Source organism: Macaca mulatta, chromosome 3 (assembly GCF_049350105.2).
Source record: "Macaca mulatta isolate MMU2019108-1 chromosome 3, T2T-MMU8v2.0, whole genome shotgun sequence".
NCBI lineage: Eukaryota > Metazoa > Chordata > Mammalia > Primates > Cercopithecidae > Macaca > Macaca mulatta.
The window spans coordinates 141,755,459-141,772,548 of NC_133408.1; the positions used below are offsets into that span (position 1 = coordinate 141,755,459).

General features: G+C 37.0%; 1 protein-coding gene across 1 annotated transcript in view; it reads right to left on the reverse strand.

Moving 5' to 3' along the window:
* The window catches only part of RSBN1L (round spermatid basic protein 1 like), a 95,623-nt gene that overhangs the window by 12,539 nt on the left and 65,994 nt on the right, over positions 1–17,090 (reverse strand). The window contains 2 exon segments of the mRNA NM_001257886.1: positions 187–324; positions 15,948–16,588. Coding sequence (NP_001244815.1) covers positions 187–324; positions 15,948–16,588 — 779 coding nt within the window.

The window sequence follows — 17,090 nt, forward strand, 5'->3', positions numbered from 1 at the left end:
TGAGTTTCCCATCTCTTGCTCTCCTTCCCTCCAGTTCAAATAAACCAAAATGTTTCCATTTCTGAAACAGCCATTCATTTATAGTGCATGTAGCATGAAAGAAACACTCACAATTTAGATTACTCATATTGGTTTTTCTTGCCTTTTTAAACAAAAACTCTAATCCCAGGAGAGATTATCTCTTACTTTTAAAAATGGTGACTCTTCCAACATGTCAAGGAACTCAGGGAAATAATCTCCTACTTCTTCATCAACTGCTCCCACCAAGCTTATTTGTCGCATTGGGCCAGCTCTGTAAGTACCATGAGAATACGTTCTTTTTACCTGAAGAATATGGATTTAATTAAAAGTTAAATACATTATTTTTACCTGAAGAAAATGGATTTAATTAAAAGTTACACATAATGCTTGCTATCATTTTGTAACAATAAATTTTTATCTCAGAATATTATATCATAAGGAGGCAAGCAAAACAAAACAAAACTTTACGAACAGTAACAGATAAGGCATTTTAAAAATAAAACTTGCACTAAATCAAGCTATTTTACTTTCTCTAACTATTCCTACACACTGCTTATGAAAACACAGTTAAGACAAATAAGCATTAATTCTAGACAACTAACATCTCCTTAGAACAGAGGAACTCATTATCTGAATATTCAAAAGTTGGTGTATTTTTCAAAGTTGGCTGCATTTTTCTAAAGTAAAATGAGGTTCATATCTTTTCATCAAAATTTTCCAAAGTAGACCCTCTGAAAACATTAATCATCACCAGTGGCTTATATGTCTAAAAGGCCACCAGCGATGCTCTTCTTTTTTGATCTTACAATATTAACTAGAAACCAGTTTATGTATCTATTATTAATTCTGATGAGAAACTACTAGAAATTAAGAATTACGGCCAGGCGCAGTGGCTCACGCCTGTAATCCCAGCACTTTGGGAGCCCAAGGCGGGCGGATCACAAGGTCAGGAGATCAAGACTATCCTGGCTAACACAGTGAAACCCCATCTCCACTAAAAATACAAAAAAATTAGCCGGGTGTGGTGGCAGGCGCCTGTAGTCCCAGCTATTTGGGAGACTGAGGCAGGAGAATGGTGTGAATCTGGGAGGTGGGGCTTGCACTGAGCCGAGATCGTGCCACTGCACTCCAGCCTGGGCGATAGAGCAAGACTCTGTGGGGGGGGAGGGGTGGGGAGGGGCGGGGCGGGGAGGGGAGGGGAGGGGAGGTTAAGAATCAGGAATCCTAAGATCCAAATGTGCCTTTGCTATCTACCAGCTACATGACCTTCAGAAATTATTTACGTTCCTTGAGCTTTGATTTCCTTAACTGGAATGTTTTACAGCAGATTGCTGAAGAAAACTTGATAATGATATAAACTCACCCGCCATATTGCTAGTAAATGGGTGGCATTCAAAGACCCAAAACAAAGCCATCTGAACCTCAAGATTCACTGGTAATGACATTTTTTGCCAGCATATTTAAATCCTGACAAAGAAACCTACGTGTTTTCATATACTAACACTAGTAAACAAGTTGAGTCTGTCTTCAAGCAAAACAACTCCTTTTGATAACCAAATTATAAGCAAAATTGTAACTGTCTCTTTCTCAGGATTAGCCTTTGTGGACACCAAATTTAGGAGACCAATTTGTCCCAGTTTGCCCAGGACTATCAGTCTTAAAACTGAGAGTCTTGGTATTTCAGGCAAACATGGATGGTCAACTTTTATCACATCACAGACACAGATTATAAAAGATAGTCACATCAAAAGTTGAATCGTTACAATCACAGCTGGTAAGAGTATCACAATATAACAAAGTAAATCCAACCCATATGTTTTCAAAACAAAATCATTTAAGACAGAGAATCTCATTTGTTATTATAATCAGCAAAGCAGTTTAATGACGTTAATTCTTTAATAAATTCACCAGATATCCAAGCTTAAGTTTTCCTAAACTTACAAATTGACTTATCAGAACTACAAACCATTCCTACAAGTTAGAAAATTAGGGGCCTGTAATCCCAGCACTTTGAGAGGCAGGAGGATATCTTCAGCCTGGCAGGTCCAGGCTGCAGTGAGCTGTGATCATGCTACTGCACTCCAGCCTGGACAACAGAGCGAGATCCTGTCTCAAAAAAAAACAAAAAACAAAAAAAAGAACAGTTGGAGCTTGTGCCCCCATTGTGTACTCATTGTCTCACCTTTTTCCTGTCTCCTAAAAATTCCTATCATCTCCTATATCAAGAGAGCTAAAAGTTAAAGCCTAACTCTACAACAGTCTTCAGACTCTAGATGTTTAGATGCATTAATAGCAAAACAGTAAGAAATCCAGTCTATGCATCTCTATAACACAGTCTAACAAAGAGGCTAAGGGTATCAATCTGAACTCTAGCACATTTACCAGAATATAACACATCAAGTCTGTTAAGTGATTCTGAGATTCTGAGTTTTGTATCTGCAAATGACCATAAGGAGTTTTGAGAGACAATAGCCATTTAGAAAGTGAAATCAAACAACTGATATTGTAAAACACAAATTTTCCAAGTGCTTTGAAATATATCTAAAAAGTCAAATTAGAGTTAGGGGTGGTGGCACGAAACTGTAATCCCAGCTACCCAGAAGGCAGAGGCAAGAGGATCACTTGAGCCCAGGAGTTCAAGATCAGCCTGAGCAACACAGCGAGACCAAAAAAAAAAAAAAAAAGTCAAATTATATATATTTCCACTTCACAAATAAGTACATTCTCTGTGCATAAATTTCCTTATCTTGTTTAAATTAGATACCTAAAACATTTAGTTCTAACAAAGCCAGAATCAAGTCCCTGCCACTGACTTGGTTCGTCCTACTACATCACAGCACCAACAACGATCAGCTAAATAATTGGGGCAGTTTATCTTGTGGGGAGGGGATGACTGTTAGGAAAGAATTTTCATTACGTGAATTCTTCTAAAATACGAAGCACAACTAAACTTTCCATTTGTCTAGTAGTTTTAAAAAGTCACACTATACATGAAATAAAACCAAAAAACTATAACATCATTAAACTATAGAGAGTAGAAGATAAATACAATAATCAGAAAACCAGAACTAACTGTTAACACAGTCCTTTAACACAGTAGAGTAAAATTTATGTATTTAAATGTGAGTAAAAACATGTATCACTGAGTAACAGGAAAAAAAATGGGTAAAACTTGAGTGGTAATATTACAGACAAATCATATGTTGTGTCATGACTCAAGAACTTTATCTACTAATTTTGTTTTGACCAGATGTTGCTATTTCAGGTTAGAATAATAATTATTTCATTGATTGAAGAAGTATTACCGACCTAGCCATCTCATTTCAAATTACACATTTACATTAATTTCCAAGTTTACAAATATTGCTTTTTATTTCAAAATAAAACACGTCCAAATTAGTATAGACCTAAACATTATAATTTTTTAACATAAAAGACTGAATAGGCCGGGCGCGGTGGCTCAAGCCTGTAATCCCAGCACTTTGGGAGGCCGAGACGGGCGGATCACGAGGTCAGGAGATAGAGACCATCCTGGTTAACACAGTGAAACCCCGTCTCTACTAAAAATACAAAAAACTAGCCGGGCGAGGTGGCGGGCGCCTGTAGTCCCAGCTACTCGGGAGGCTGAGGCAGGAGAATGGCGGGAACCCGGGAGGCGGAGCTTGCAGTGAGCTGAGATCGCGCCACTGCACCCCAGCCTGGGCGACAGAGCGAGACTCCGTCTCAAAAAAAAAAAAAAAAAAAGTATGGTCCTATTAAAATTCATAACTATTTCAAAGGATTTTTTAGAGACCCTGAATTTTTAAAGTAATACAGACTCTACTCAGATTATATTGCTAATTATCTTAATTGAATTTTTAGTTAGTTCTTCCCATCTCATGCCAAAATACATATAAAACATATAGATATGTAAAATTCACTTTCACACATAACTTACTATAACAAAAGTATAAGTCTCTCTCTTTTAACCAGAATGTACAAAAACCGTGAGGCAGATCCCATTTGCCCACTAATAAAACCAAAAATAAATTCTATTAGGAAATTGCCCTTTATAAAAACTGCTTAGCTATCACATGTTTAAAACAAACAGCAATGATCTTCCAAAACATTTATCATCCAATAGTAAAGATAAAAATATGATCACCCACCTGAATAAACATAAACCAAATTTTAAAAATTAAATTGAAGTCATTAAAATCTTAATCTGTAAAAGTATTAAATTTTAAAATACACTGTAATTTAACTTTTAATTATATATCATTTCATACAAATTTCTAGTTTAATAACACAATATTTCAAATCCATCAGTTGTAACCATTAACTTAAATGTTACAAACATGGCAAGTTACACATAGCGTTTCCAATTTAAAAAGCATATACTGCTTGATAAAATAAATGATGGTACTTACACTGTTAAAACGTAAGAATAAAATCCACATGCTTTTCACAAAAATGTAAATAATTCCTGATTTTGGTGACACCTCTTTTGTCGCAAAACTATATACCAAATAACCACAATTCACCTATTACATAGGATAAAATTATATCTACAATATCACACACAAAAAATCAAGCCTCAATTCTCTAAAAATCACCTATCCAGACTATGCCAGACTGCGAAGAATTCAACGGCAGTGAGGCGGGAGAGGTAACAGATAAGTATTAGAAGAATCTCTAAATAATCAAAGTAAATGTCACAAAGACCATGGCTCATAAAATGTCCTCTTCTTACATATCCATTCCTGTATTAGGCACAATTATAACTACTCTCTAAAATAATAAAGGACAAGAAACCACAAATTTAGAAGGGGAAGGAGGAGAAAAGGGTAAGCACAGCTGCAGCTGCCCTAAGACATCAGTATTGTATCATAATGACAAACCAATACTGAAAATAAAGTTGCATTATGTTGCATATGTTCGGCAATGAAGGTATTTTTATAGAACCTTGGTACTTAAAACGTTTCCACTAACTAAAAAAATCACTTATCTGGAAAATCTCATCCTGATGACGCTTAATGTGAGCTTACTATATTTGCTTTTATTCACTTCAGTAAACATTAATCAAACCAGTTTTCTGATGCAGTTAAAAAATTAACCTGAAAAAAGCCAAAACATGTCACTGCTTTAAAATATAGGCCAGGCACAGTGGCTCACACCTGTAATCCCAGCATTTTGGGAGGTCAAGGCGGGAGGATCACTTAAGATCAGGAGTTTGAGATCAGCCCGGCCAACATAACAAAACCCCGTCTCTACTAAAAATACAAAAATTAGCCAGGCATGGTGGCGGGTGCCTGTAATCCCAGCTACTCAGGAGGCTGAAGCACAAGAATGCTTGAACCCAGGAGGCGGAGATTGTAGCGAGCCGAGATTGCACCACTGCACTCCAGTCTGGGTGACAAAAGTGAGACTCAGTCTCAAAAAATAAATTAACTAAATAAAAAATGATAATAAAATATATTTGCTTTCTAAAAAAAGAAATGCACTGAATTACAAAGATACATACAGTTCCTCTTGATTTAGGTATATAGATGTGTCAAAAAGAACACAATAAAAGACAGGCATGATAATTATATATTTGTGGGAAAGCTTGTATTTAAATAGTGGCCTTCAGAAGAAATATAACATATTTAATCTAAATCTCCTCCCCCTCCCCACAAAACCCCACGACCAACATGGCCACATTATCACTTTTCCCCTTGTATATTCTCTATAAATATTATGAAGGGAAAGAAGAAAGTAGAAGAGACCTATTGTACCCATTGCCAGTAAGTGTCAATACCAAAATCTGAGAAGCTTTGGTTAACAGAAAATTAAACAATTGTTTAAACTAATATTCTACTTATACAATGTAATTAAAAAAAAAAAAAAACACCTTAGGATTCTGAGATTGGCTTGCTACAAAGGGAAAAAAGTAGCCTATTCTTAACAGGAAATATATTGCCAAAAACAAATCTATAAGATGTTTTACTTATTACTGTTTTCTCTTACGTAAATTATGAAAACTGTTGCAATCAGGAAAAGGCAAATATAGTAATAATAAGCAATTTTTTTAAAAAACTCCAAAGAACTCACTTGAAAACAACCTGCTGTTTCCCAAAACATGTTCCCTGAAGAGAGAGCTCTACAGTCCTCTAAGTCTGGAAAACCCTTCTTGTTTAGGAGGCTCACCACGCACACTGGCTATAAGTTTCTGAGGAGTCTCAATGCAAACAAATATTACTTATTTGGTCCAGCATTACACCATTTTGGACTTCAAAACCTGTTTTTTGTAGTTGTTTTAGTATACCTATCAACATTCCAAGATAGTAAAAGTTCCTCAGAATACTTTCATAGTGATCCACAATAAATATAGAAGATAGATATTTTTACCTTGTATCAGCACAATGTGAAGAAAATATAAAAATAGGAACATTATTAGAGCCAAAGAATTGAGGGGGTGGGAGCAGAAGCTGTTGATTCAATTCTGCTGAGGATTTTTTTTTAGCGTGTGGGGAGGAGAGTCCCTTATTTTTAAAAACAAGGCCTGCTCAGAATATTCTGAGGCAATCTAAAAATGACATAAATGACTGTGCCACAAGGGGGAGCCATTATCCACCACATCTGGCAGATAGTTTCTAATTAAAATAGGGAATATTTAATCAACGTTTTATTTCAAAAATACCCATATAACTGCAACTAAAATAAGAACGAAAGTATTATCCACTTTAAAATTAGTAAAATAAAGGGGTAAAGCTTTTTTTATTATTATTAGAGCATCTCATCTGGTCCCTGACATGGTATTTTGTATAGATCAGTTCATAAGTATTTGAGGAGGCTGGGGCAGGCACAATTGGTCAAAATGAAAATTTAGTACAAAGGCAAGCAACGTTTCAAAGATGAAACATCAAATTGCTTTTACTAGCCTAACAGTGAATGACTCCAGCATGAATTCAACAAATGCTAGTGTTCTGCCCCAATTCTATAGTGAAGCAGGTCTAACAGTCAGATCAGATTTAATGTTTCATTATTAAAATAATAGACTTTTAATCATCAGTTAACACATTGATGTAAGTTGCCTGAGAAACAACTTAGAACCAGAATAAAATTAAAATAAGATTTAGAGTTTGGAAGTGGATGAAGGGTGGTTAGACAATGACTGCTCCAGTTTTCACATTCTCACAGTTCTTAGTACAGGGTTCCAGAGTATGTGCACTGATTAAAGACAGTGACAAGACAGAAATCTAATTTCTTTATTGACAGAGAAAACTCCTATTTTATTTGCCTTTTTCTATCCCTACGGTAGAACCCAGGAGCACAATAAATGTCTGAGTGAATATTTGAATGAAGTACAGATGGTAGAAAACCTAAAACGATAGATTGCTTAGAATGGTTTTCAAGAATTATAAGGGAAATGAACTCACAGTACAAAAATTTTATAATTACTATACTTAAATTATGTTTGTAGCCAATCATTTTTTTATTTGTCAATTTAAATCTTATGGGTCTTTTTTATCTCTCTTGATGTCAAATTTTATAGTCTTTTTAAATAAATCCATTTAATTAAAATGTTAAAAAAAAAAAAAAAGAAAAGAAAACCTAAAATGAACATGGTCAATTGCAAATGGCCACAAATTCTTCCCAGGCCTATATGCTCACTCCTGTGCAAGGTGACTGTGCCACTCCCGTCATCAAGAAGTGGAGTCTATTAATGGGCACGCACAAAAAAAGAGTAAGGCCTACAATTTCATTGCACAACAGGGTGACTATAGTCAGTAATAACTTAATTATACATTTTAACTAAAAGAGTGTTATTAACTGGGTTGTTTGTAACACAAAGGATAAATGTTTGTGGAAATGGACACCGCATTCTCCATGATGCACGTATTTCATATTGCATGTTTGTATCAAGATATCTTATGTACTCCATAAATATATACATCTACTATGTAGCAACAAATATTAAAAATTTAAAAAATTTTTTAAATAGGCCAAGCACTTTGGGAGGCCAAGGTGGCACATGCCTAATCCCAGCTTTCAGGTGACTGAGGCACGAGAATCACTTAAACCTGGAAAGCTGCAATAAGCCGAGATCATGCCACTGCATTCCATCCTGGACAACAGAGTGAAACTCTGTCATACACACAAAAAAATAAAGTAAAATGAATAAATAACCTAAAAGAAGTGGAGTCTATTTTTCCACATGAATCTGGGTTTCACCAGTGACTTCCCTTTGTCAACAGGACATTAGCAAACACAACACAAGCAGAAGCTTGTACACTGGGGCTTACCCTCTTTTTACTCAATGGAACCCTGCAACCACCACCATGTAAATAAGCCCAGGCTAACCTGCTGGATGATGAGAGAAACGTGGCCATCAACCCAGCTGACATGCATCAACCACCAACCATATAAGTGAGGTGTGCCAAGACCCAACTGGTCTGCCAATCATCAGATGTAAGAATGAAGCCATATAGCCCCAGCTAAGTTAGCAGAGACCAAAAGAATTGTCCAGCAAGCCCAAAGAATTGTGAGAAATGAAACCTTTTTTCAGTTCACTAAGCTTTGAGACTTCTGTTTATACATTTAATACAGCAAAAGCTAACAGATATGGACAGGTTACAAACTTTGGGAAAAGTCCATACATATGTTTCTATTCTCAAATAGACTTTCATGATACAGTTTCATATTATATCACTAACCTCAGGGCCACAGCATTAGAGAAATGACATGACCTGTTAAAATATATATAATGCCACACGGTCTTCAAACCTTTCAGGCAACCTGCAAGGATACAGATGAAGATGGAAAACAGAATTATACAAGTAAAAAGAATTCCAAAACCAAAGACGAAAGAACAGGGATGTTTTAATCCTTTGTCAGTGTTACGTATATGTGTTTAATAAAGTTGAACAGATGCTAAAATGAGTATTTGTGAAAGCTACAAAGTACTATTACAAAGATAAACACTATCACTACAAAAATCATAGAAACAGCTACATAATTTGTCATCTTTTAGTTTCTACAGAATTTAAAGCAAATTATTTTGGTTGTCCTGATTGTAATTTAAGAACAATAACTAAAACAGAAAACTAAGCTCATGAGGATACAAACTCAGCATGAACTTGGTTTGGGTTCTACAGCTAGTGGTGGTCAGGACCATCAGGTTGCACAACCTAGGGACTGCCATTTACATCACTGAATGGTTGCAGTGCACAGCTTCTACCATCATATAAAACATAAAGCACATATAACATTACTATATATATTCTTTTATCAATTAAAAATGGTGCTAATTAATTACCTAGAGGATAGTATTCTCACGAATTTCTTTTTTTTTGAGACAGAGTCTCACTCTGTCATCCAGGCTGGAGGACAGTGGTGCAATCTCGGCTCACTGCACCCTCTGCCTACTAGATTCAACTGACTCTCCTGCCTCAGCCTCCCAAATAGCTGGGACTACGGCGTCCACCACCACGCCCAGCTAATTTTTTGTATTTTTTTTATTAGAGACAGAGTTTCACCATATTGGCCAGGCTGGTCTGGAACTCCTGACCTTGTGATTCACCTCCCTCGGCCTCCCAAAGTGCTGGGATTACAGGCATGAGTCACCACACCCAGCCATGAATTTCTTTAATGCTGCTGAATGTATTTTCCAAACTATATTACATTCTAAAAAATAAGTGTCAGGCCAGGTGTGGTGGCTCATGCCTGTAAACCCAACACTTTGGGAGGCCGAGGCGGGTGGATCACCCGAGGTCAGGAGTCAAAGACCAGCCTGGCCAACACGGTGAAATCCCATCTCTACTGAAAATACAAAAAATTAGCCAGGTGTGGTGGTACACATCTGCAGTTTCAGCTACTCAGGAAGCTGAGGCAGGATAATTGCTTGAACCCAGGAGACAGAGGCTTCAGTAAACTGAGATAGCGCCACTACACTCCAGCCTGGATGACAGACCTAGACTCCGTCTCAAAAAAATAATAATAAAAAAATAAAAAGTAAAAATAAAAGTCAGATTTGTACCATTTTTCTCTATCAACTTCACTCTACCTTGTCTTCCCACATTTTTCTAGATCTTTTGAATACTGCTTTTGGACTAGTTTTAACTAGATCAAAGATTTTTCAGAATATAAAAGGTAGAAAAGGGAACTGAAGGATAGTTACTGAATTACTCTACAGTTCTGCTTTCCTCTGCTCTGCAGAAAGCATTGTCATCTCATAACAAGAGCAGGTTCTATTGAACTGAACCTACTGAACTTAGTCAAGATGGTCCCCGACTCAGATGGTTCAACTCATAATTTTTTGACTTTACTAGGGGTTTATCAGGTTGAAACCTCACAGTTAGGTCAAGCAGCATCAGGACTTAAGATGGTTCGCTTCCTTGTAATTTTTTTTTTCAGTGGGCTTCTCAGAGGTTGTTTTGTTTTTGAGACGAGTCTCGCTCTGTCACCCAAGCTGGAGTGCAACGGCACGATCTCAGTTCTCTGCAACCTCCGCCTCCAGGGTTCAAGAGATTCTCCCTACCTCAGCCTCCCGAGAAGCTGGGATTATAGGTGCCCACCACCACGCCCAGTTAATTTTTGTATTTTTAGTAGAGACAGGGTTTCACCATGTTGGCCAGGCTGGTCTCGAACTCCTGACCTCAGATGATCCGCCCACCTCGGCCTCCCACAGTGCTGGGATTATAGGCGTGAGCCACCACGCCCAGCTGTTTATCAGAGTTTTAAATGCATTTTCAACTTAAAAGTATTTTTGACTTACAGGTTTATTAGGATGCAGCCCTAGCGTAAGTTGAGGAGCAGCTGAAGTTAGTGAGAAGTCATCAAGTTTGATTCCTGAGCAAACACTTTAACATTAATTTAGCTTTATTATCCACAACTGGTTTTTGCTGTGGTTTATATTAAGTAAAACTACATTCCAATATTGGTACCTCTGCTCTTCCTTCCCCTAGAATACTGACTCACATTAGGTCAATTAATGTCATCTCAACCAATGATTTTGGTGAAAGCAATTTCACACAGCAGTATATGGGCTGATCCACTTGACACCACCAAAATATACAGTTTCACTACATGATTCTAATAACAAGCATTCATTAATGGAAAACTCGTTTTTTCTAAATTTCATATAACCTAATTACTAAATTTTTGTTTTTGTTTTTTGGGGTTTTTTTCTTTGAGACAGGATCTCACTCTGCTGCCCAGGCTGGAGTGCAGTGGTGTGATTTTCTTTATTTGCAAAGAGACATGGGCCTTGCTATGTTGTTCAGGCTAGGCTCAAACTCCTGGGTTCCAGTGATCCTCTTGCCTCAGCCTCCTGAATAGTGCCATGGCTAATTACTAAACTTCTGACATTCCAAATAACTAGCATGTACATGACAGTACCACAGATAAGGGAAAGGGGGATTTTGGAAGATAAATGGGGTACAAAATACATTTTCAGTTTCTCAGGATGAGTGTTAATGTCATATTCTAAGAAGTGCTGAAAACTTCCATGTTCTCAAAAAGGGTGATTAACAAAATGAGGTTCTTGAATATACAGGAATAAATCTTTTAAAAATCTGCAAGACCTCTATGCTGAAAACCAAAAAGTATTACTGACAGAAAATAAAAAGACAAATGAAGGGGAATACCATGATCAGACCGGAAGACTCAATGTTGTAAAGGCATCAATTCTACCCTAACTTATCTACAGTCTCAATGTAATACCAAGCAATATTCTACCAGGTAACTCTTTGAAACTTGAAAAGCTGATTCTAAAGTTTATATGGAAGTGTAAAGAGCCATGGAAATCTTGAAGAACAAAGCTAGCAAACCAATTATAGATTATTGAGATTAATTATAAGCTAGGCACAGTGGCTCACACCTGTAGTCCCAGCTACCCAGAAAGCTGAGGTGGGAGGATCACTTGAGCCCAGGAATCTGAGGCTACAGAGCACTATGATCGTACCACTGCACTCTAGCCTGGCTGATAGAGCAAGACCCTGTATCTATCTATCAATCAATCAATAGAAAGAGTTACTATAAAGCTGTAACAATTAGACAAAACAATGGAATCAGAGAGAGCCCAGAAACAGACTCACACACATATGATTAGCTGGTTTATGACTAAGGTGACACGACAATGCAATGAGGAAGGAGTATCTTTTCCATAAATAATGCTAGGTCTTTTGGGTATTCATATGGAAAAACATGAACCTTGATCTTTACCTCATTCGATATACAAAGATCAATTCCAGATGAACTACAGATTATTTTTCCAATACTTTTAGCTGCTGTTTTATTAACTATAGATTTAACCATGAAAGGTAAAACAATAAAAGTTTCCAGAAGAAAAGTTCACAGAATATATTAATGACTTTGTGGTAGGCACAGATTTCTAAAACAGAATGTAAGAAACGGTAATCATAAATGGATTATAAATTATAAATTAGATTACATTAAACTTAGGAACTTCTGGTTATCAAAAACACCTAAGAATGAAAAGGTAAGACACCAAGTGAGAGGAAATATTTGCAATACAGTTAGCTGACAAAAGATTCTTATCTACATATATAATAGTCCAACAAATCAACTAGAAAAAAAAGCAGTAAGAAATTGATAGAGTGGACAGGTACTTTACAAAAGAGGGTATTCAACTGGATAAAAAGGTACTTGACATCCTTAGTCATCAGGGAAATATAAATTAAACCACAGAGAGCTACCACTACATAGTCACCAGAATGACTTAAATGAAAAAGATAGACACTACTAAGCATGGCAAAGGATATGGAACACTGCTAGTGGGAATGTAAATCAGTGCAGTAACTTTGGAACACTGGTAGTATCTAGCAAAACTGAATATGTGCTTATGTTTCGATCCTGAAATCCTAATCTTAGGTATATACTCAAAAGAAACACATACATATGCTCATCAAGACATGTGGAAAATATTCATAGCATCCGTGTTCTAACAGCCTCAAACTGGAAACAACTCAAATGTCCATCCAGATGGTAACAAGATAAACAAACTGTGGTATATTAACACAATGGAATACCATATACAGTACCACTACATACAAGATGGATGAATCTCACAAACATTATACTACAGAAAAGAGACCAGACACTATCTGATTCCACTCAAGTTCAAAAAGAAGTAAAATATATCAGTGATGTTCAAAGTCAGGACAGTGATCACCTGGGTTCATGTGGTGGGATTAGGGGGCTGGCACAGTACTGATAAAGAAGGGTCTGGGGAAGATTTCTGGCTACTAATAATATTTGGCTTTTTAAAATCATGGGTGTGTTCTCTGTGAAGATTCATCAAGCTATACATTTATAATATGTATAATATGTATTGTGTATACATTATACTTCAATAAAAAGTTTACTAAATAAAATCACCTCCTGGAAGGGACACTTCAATGTAGGCTGAAAGAGCTTTAACTGGGAGAACTCAAGGGATGAGAAATAGAACTGTGCAAGAATAAGCATGCTCATTTTTCTCCTACTGCTCTCTCTTCTGGATGCCATTCAGTTTCATAAAGCCAGTGTCTAAGGACAAATCGAAGGCTACCTCCCAATCTGCAGACAACAACTTCCCCACTCACAGGAATAAGATCTGAAGAATCTTATGATAAAAGGAATATGGTCCTTGCACATGCACTTTCCTGCCTTTAAGTCTAAAGCTAAAGAAACAAAAGTAGTCCCTGCAGCTGACATGCTCAGGTCACCAGGGTAGCAGATCACACAGATATGGGGCCAGAACCACAGCTGGTAACAAACAGAATCCATTTGCCTGCAGTTTCCTCTTTGCAATATATATTATCCAAGAAGCCTGAAGAGATGGTGACAACCAGTGTAGGTGGCTCATCAAGGACTTGAGATCCACAACCCAGGCATACACTGCCATGATTAACAAGTCCAGCATCTTATTTTATTTAGTAACAAAAGCAGTTTTCATGGTGTACATATTACATAGTTTAGATGAAAATTCTTATAATTTAGTATAAAATTAATAATTCCTCACTTTATTTGAAAAAAATATCTGAAAAGCATGTAATGTGATGCACATCAATGAATGTGATGCACATCAATGAACTGTCACACTTAAAAGATTACTGAAGCAAACTTGCATAGTATCAAAGCAAGAAAGTTTGTGATATTGTGGAAATAACCGGGAATGGGAGCCAAGAGGCCCAATATAAAACTGGACATTTAGGAGACATGTAATAAATGACAAATGAATGATAAGGTGATAAGGGACTTTGAGCATGTTATCTCTTCTCTCACTGGATCTGTTTCTTCACCGCTAAAATAAGATTATAAAGAGGATTAAATGAGTTACTACATATAAAATACTTAGAAGAACTAGTCCTTGGCACAGTCAGTACTCAATAAATAATGAACACTATTATTAGATGCCAGTCCTGATTCTGCCATTAAACTCAGGTGTAACCTCAGACAAGTAACTCACCATTTTGGGTTTCTATAAAATGACAGGGCTAGTAATGGATGCTCTATAGCTCCCTATCCACCTTAGAAAATATTTAAATTTCAATTCTCAAACATCTTATGTTAGAGAATAATTCCTACACACACACATTAAAAATTATTTTCCAGGCCAGGCGAGGTGGCTCATGCCTATAATCCCCAAACTTTGGGAGGCCAAGGCAGGCAGATCACTTGAAGTCAGGAGTTTGAGACCACCCTGGCCAACATAGCAAAACCCTGTCTCTACTAAAAATACAAAAATTAGCCAGGTGTGGTGGTGCACGTCTGTAATCCCAGATACTTGGGAGGCTGAAGCAGGAGAATCGCTTGAACCCGGAAGGCGGAGGTTGCAGTGAGCCGAGATCACACCACTGCACTCCAGTCTGACTCCATCTCAAAAAAAAAAAAAAACAACACACACACACACACACCCCCCACATTATTTTCCAGACTACAATCTACTACAGAATATACACCAAACATACTCATGCTATTGGGGGCGGGGTACATGTAGATATGACTGAACATTCAGACTACCATTTAAAGTGGAAACTATAACTTGAGCACCCATCAAAAAAGGAATATATTCAGAATAAGGAAAGGAGCCCTGGATGATGATTAAGATTTTGTTCTATTCCTGACACTGCTGACAATGTTAATACCTTACTCCTCTCTCTCTACGTCTGTTTACTTATTTGTAAATTGAGAGATGTTGGGATAAATCACCACTAAGATCCATTTGAGACTTCCTTTACTTTTTCCCTCCTTCCAAACTAGAATGTTATCCTAGAAACCAAAAACTGTTCCTAGAAAACCAAAAACTACAGCATCAATAAATGTGAGAACTGGCCAATCTCCCAGCCTGAACAGTCCCAATTTGAGGATGGATAATAATGGCATCAGCCTTTCAGATGGGCCCACACTGAAGTTCAAGAACCAGCAGACTCTATTATGTCTGCTTTCCAGAATAATATATATTCTCCTACCTTTCTCTATAGAGAAGGGTAGGAAATGAAAATTAGCTCAATATACTGATTGCTACTTTTTACACATCATTACACAATAACTGATGATTCCTTCCTACCACAATATTTTTAATGGCCTACATTTATTCAGTACCTACCATGTGATGGGCCTGGTGGTAAGTACCTTAAAGCATTCTAAAGTTAGAAGACAATTTTAGGTGATTTCCAGGTAAGAAAACTATTTAAGGACTGGAAAATGCATGGCTAAATTCATTTCCTTAGGTTCAAGTTCTCTCCTTGCAAAAAAAAAAAAAAACACACACATAAGTGAACACTGAATTTTAAATTCTTATGCTCACATCAAGAAAGTAATTTACTCTTAATACTCCCAAATGGTTTCATTATAGTCTTGCCTTTTTATTTCAACCTAATTAGGAACAAAAAACAGAAATTCATCTAAAAACATATAATTAAAAGTTATTTTGTAAAATAAAACTAAAAACCTCTTACCTGAGCATGAAAATTGGACATAGTCGTTGTCTCTATATCTTTCTTTCCTAATATCTCCATTTTCACTGGTGAATTGGGAAAATTAAATGAAAAATAGTCTAAAAAGTCAGGTAAATAAGTAGCTGCCCCATGAACAATACCCATCACGTAGAAAGCTGCAGAGTTTTCGTTTTCACTGAACACTAGACCCACAAACTCTTCTGCAAACCTCTCCATCTCCATAGGAGACAGGTGGGAGAGTTCGTTACTGTAGGCATGGATAACCGAAGCACCTCCATTAGGCTGGTGCTCTATATGAATGAGTTGTTTAAATTCCAAAGTGTCCAACCTTTTGAGGTTATTCTGAACTCGTGGCTCCTTTAATGAGACAAATGGAAACTCACTGTTCTCTGGAATTTTGGAATCATAGTTCTTGGTATCCAAATTCTTCCCAACGTAATCTTTTATGTTATCATTTAGGATGCCTTTGGTTTCTTGATCTTCAACATCAGTTAGCAATCCTGAGCAGATGGTCTGAATAGATTTGTTATACATTTTCGGACGCTTCCGTTTTTCATTCTCTTTGTGTTTCTTTTTCTTTTTCTTCTTTACCTTTTTAATTTGTAAGTCTTCTATATTTGTTTTTGGTTTCTCCTTCCCACCTGTTGGAAAAAATGTTTTTTGAAACTCCATATTTTAATTACTTTAAAAACCATGCTTTAGGAACAGTTTTGTATAAATAAGAAGTTTACTTCTGAAAATTTACTCAGAATTATATATTTAGGACTCATTTTTTACAGAACTGATAATCAATATTTAGTCAGTCTTTTTTGAGATGGAGTCTTGCTCCGTCGCCCAGGCTGGAGTCCAGTGGCAGGATCCCAGCTCAACGCAACCTCCACCTCCCGGGTTCAAGCAATTCTCCTGCCTCAGCCTCCTGAGTAGCTGGGATTACAGGAGCACGCCACCACGCCCAGCTAATTTCTGTATTTTTAGAAGAGACAAGGTTTCACTATGTTGGTCAGGCTGGTCTCGAGCTCCTGACCTTGTGATCTGCCCACTTCGGCCTCCCAAAGTGCTGGGATTACAGGCATGAGCCACCACACCCAGCCAGCCAGTCTTTTCATCTACACACACACACACACACACACAGAGAGAGAAAGA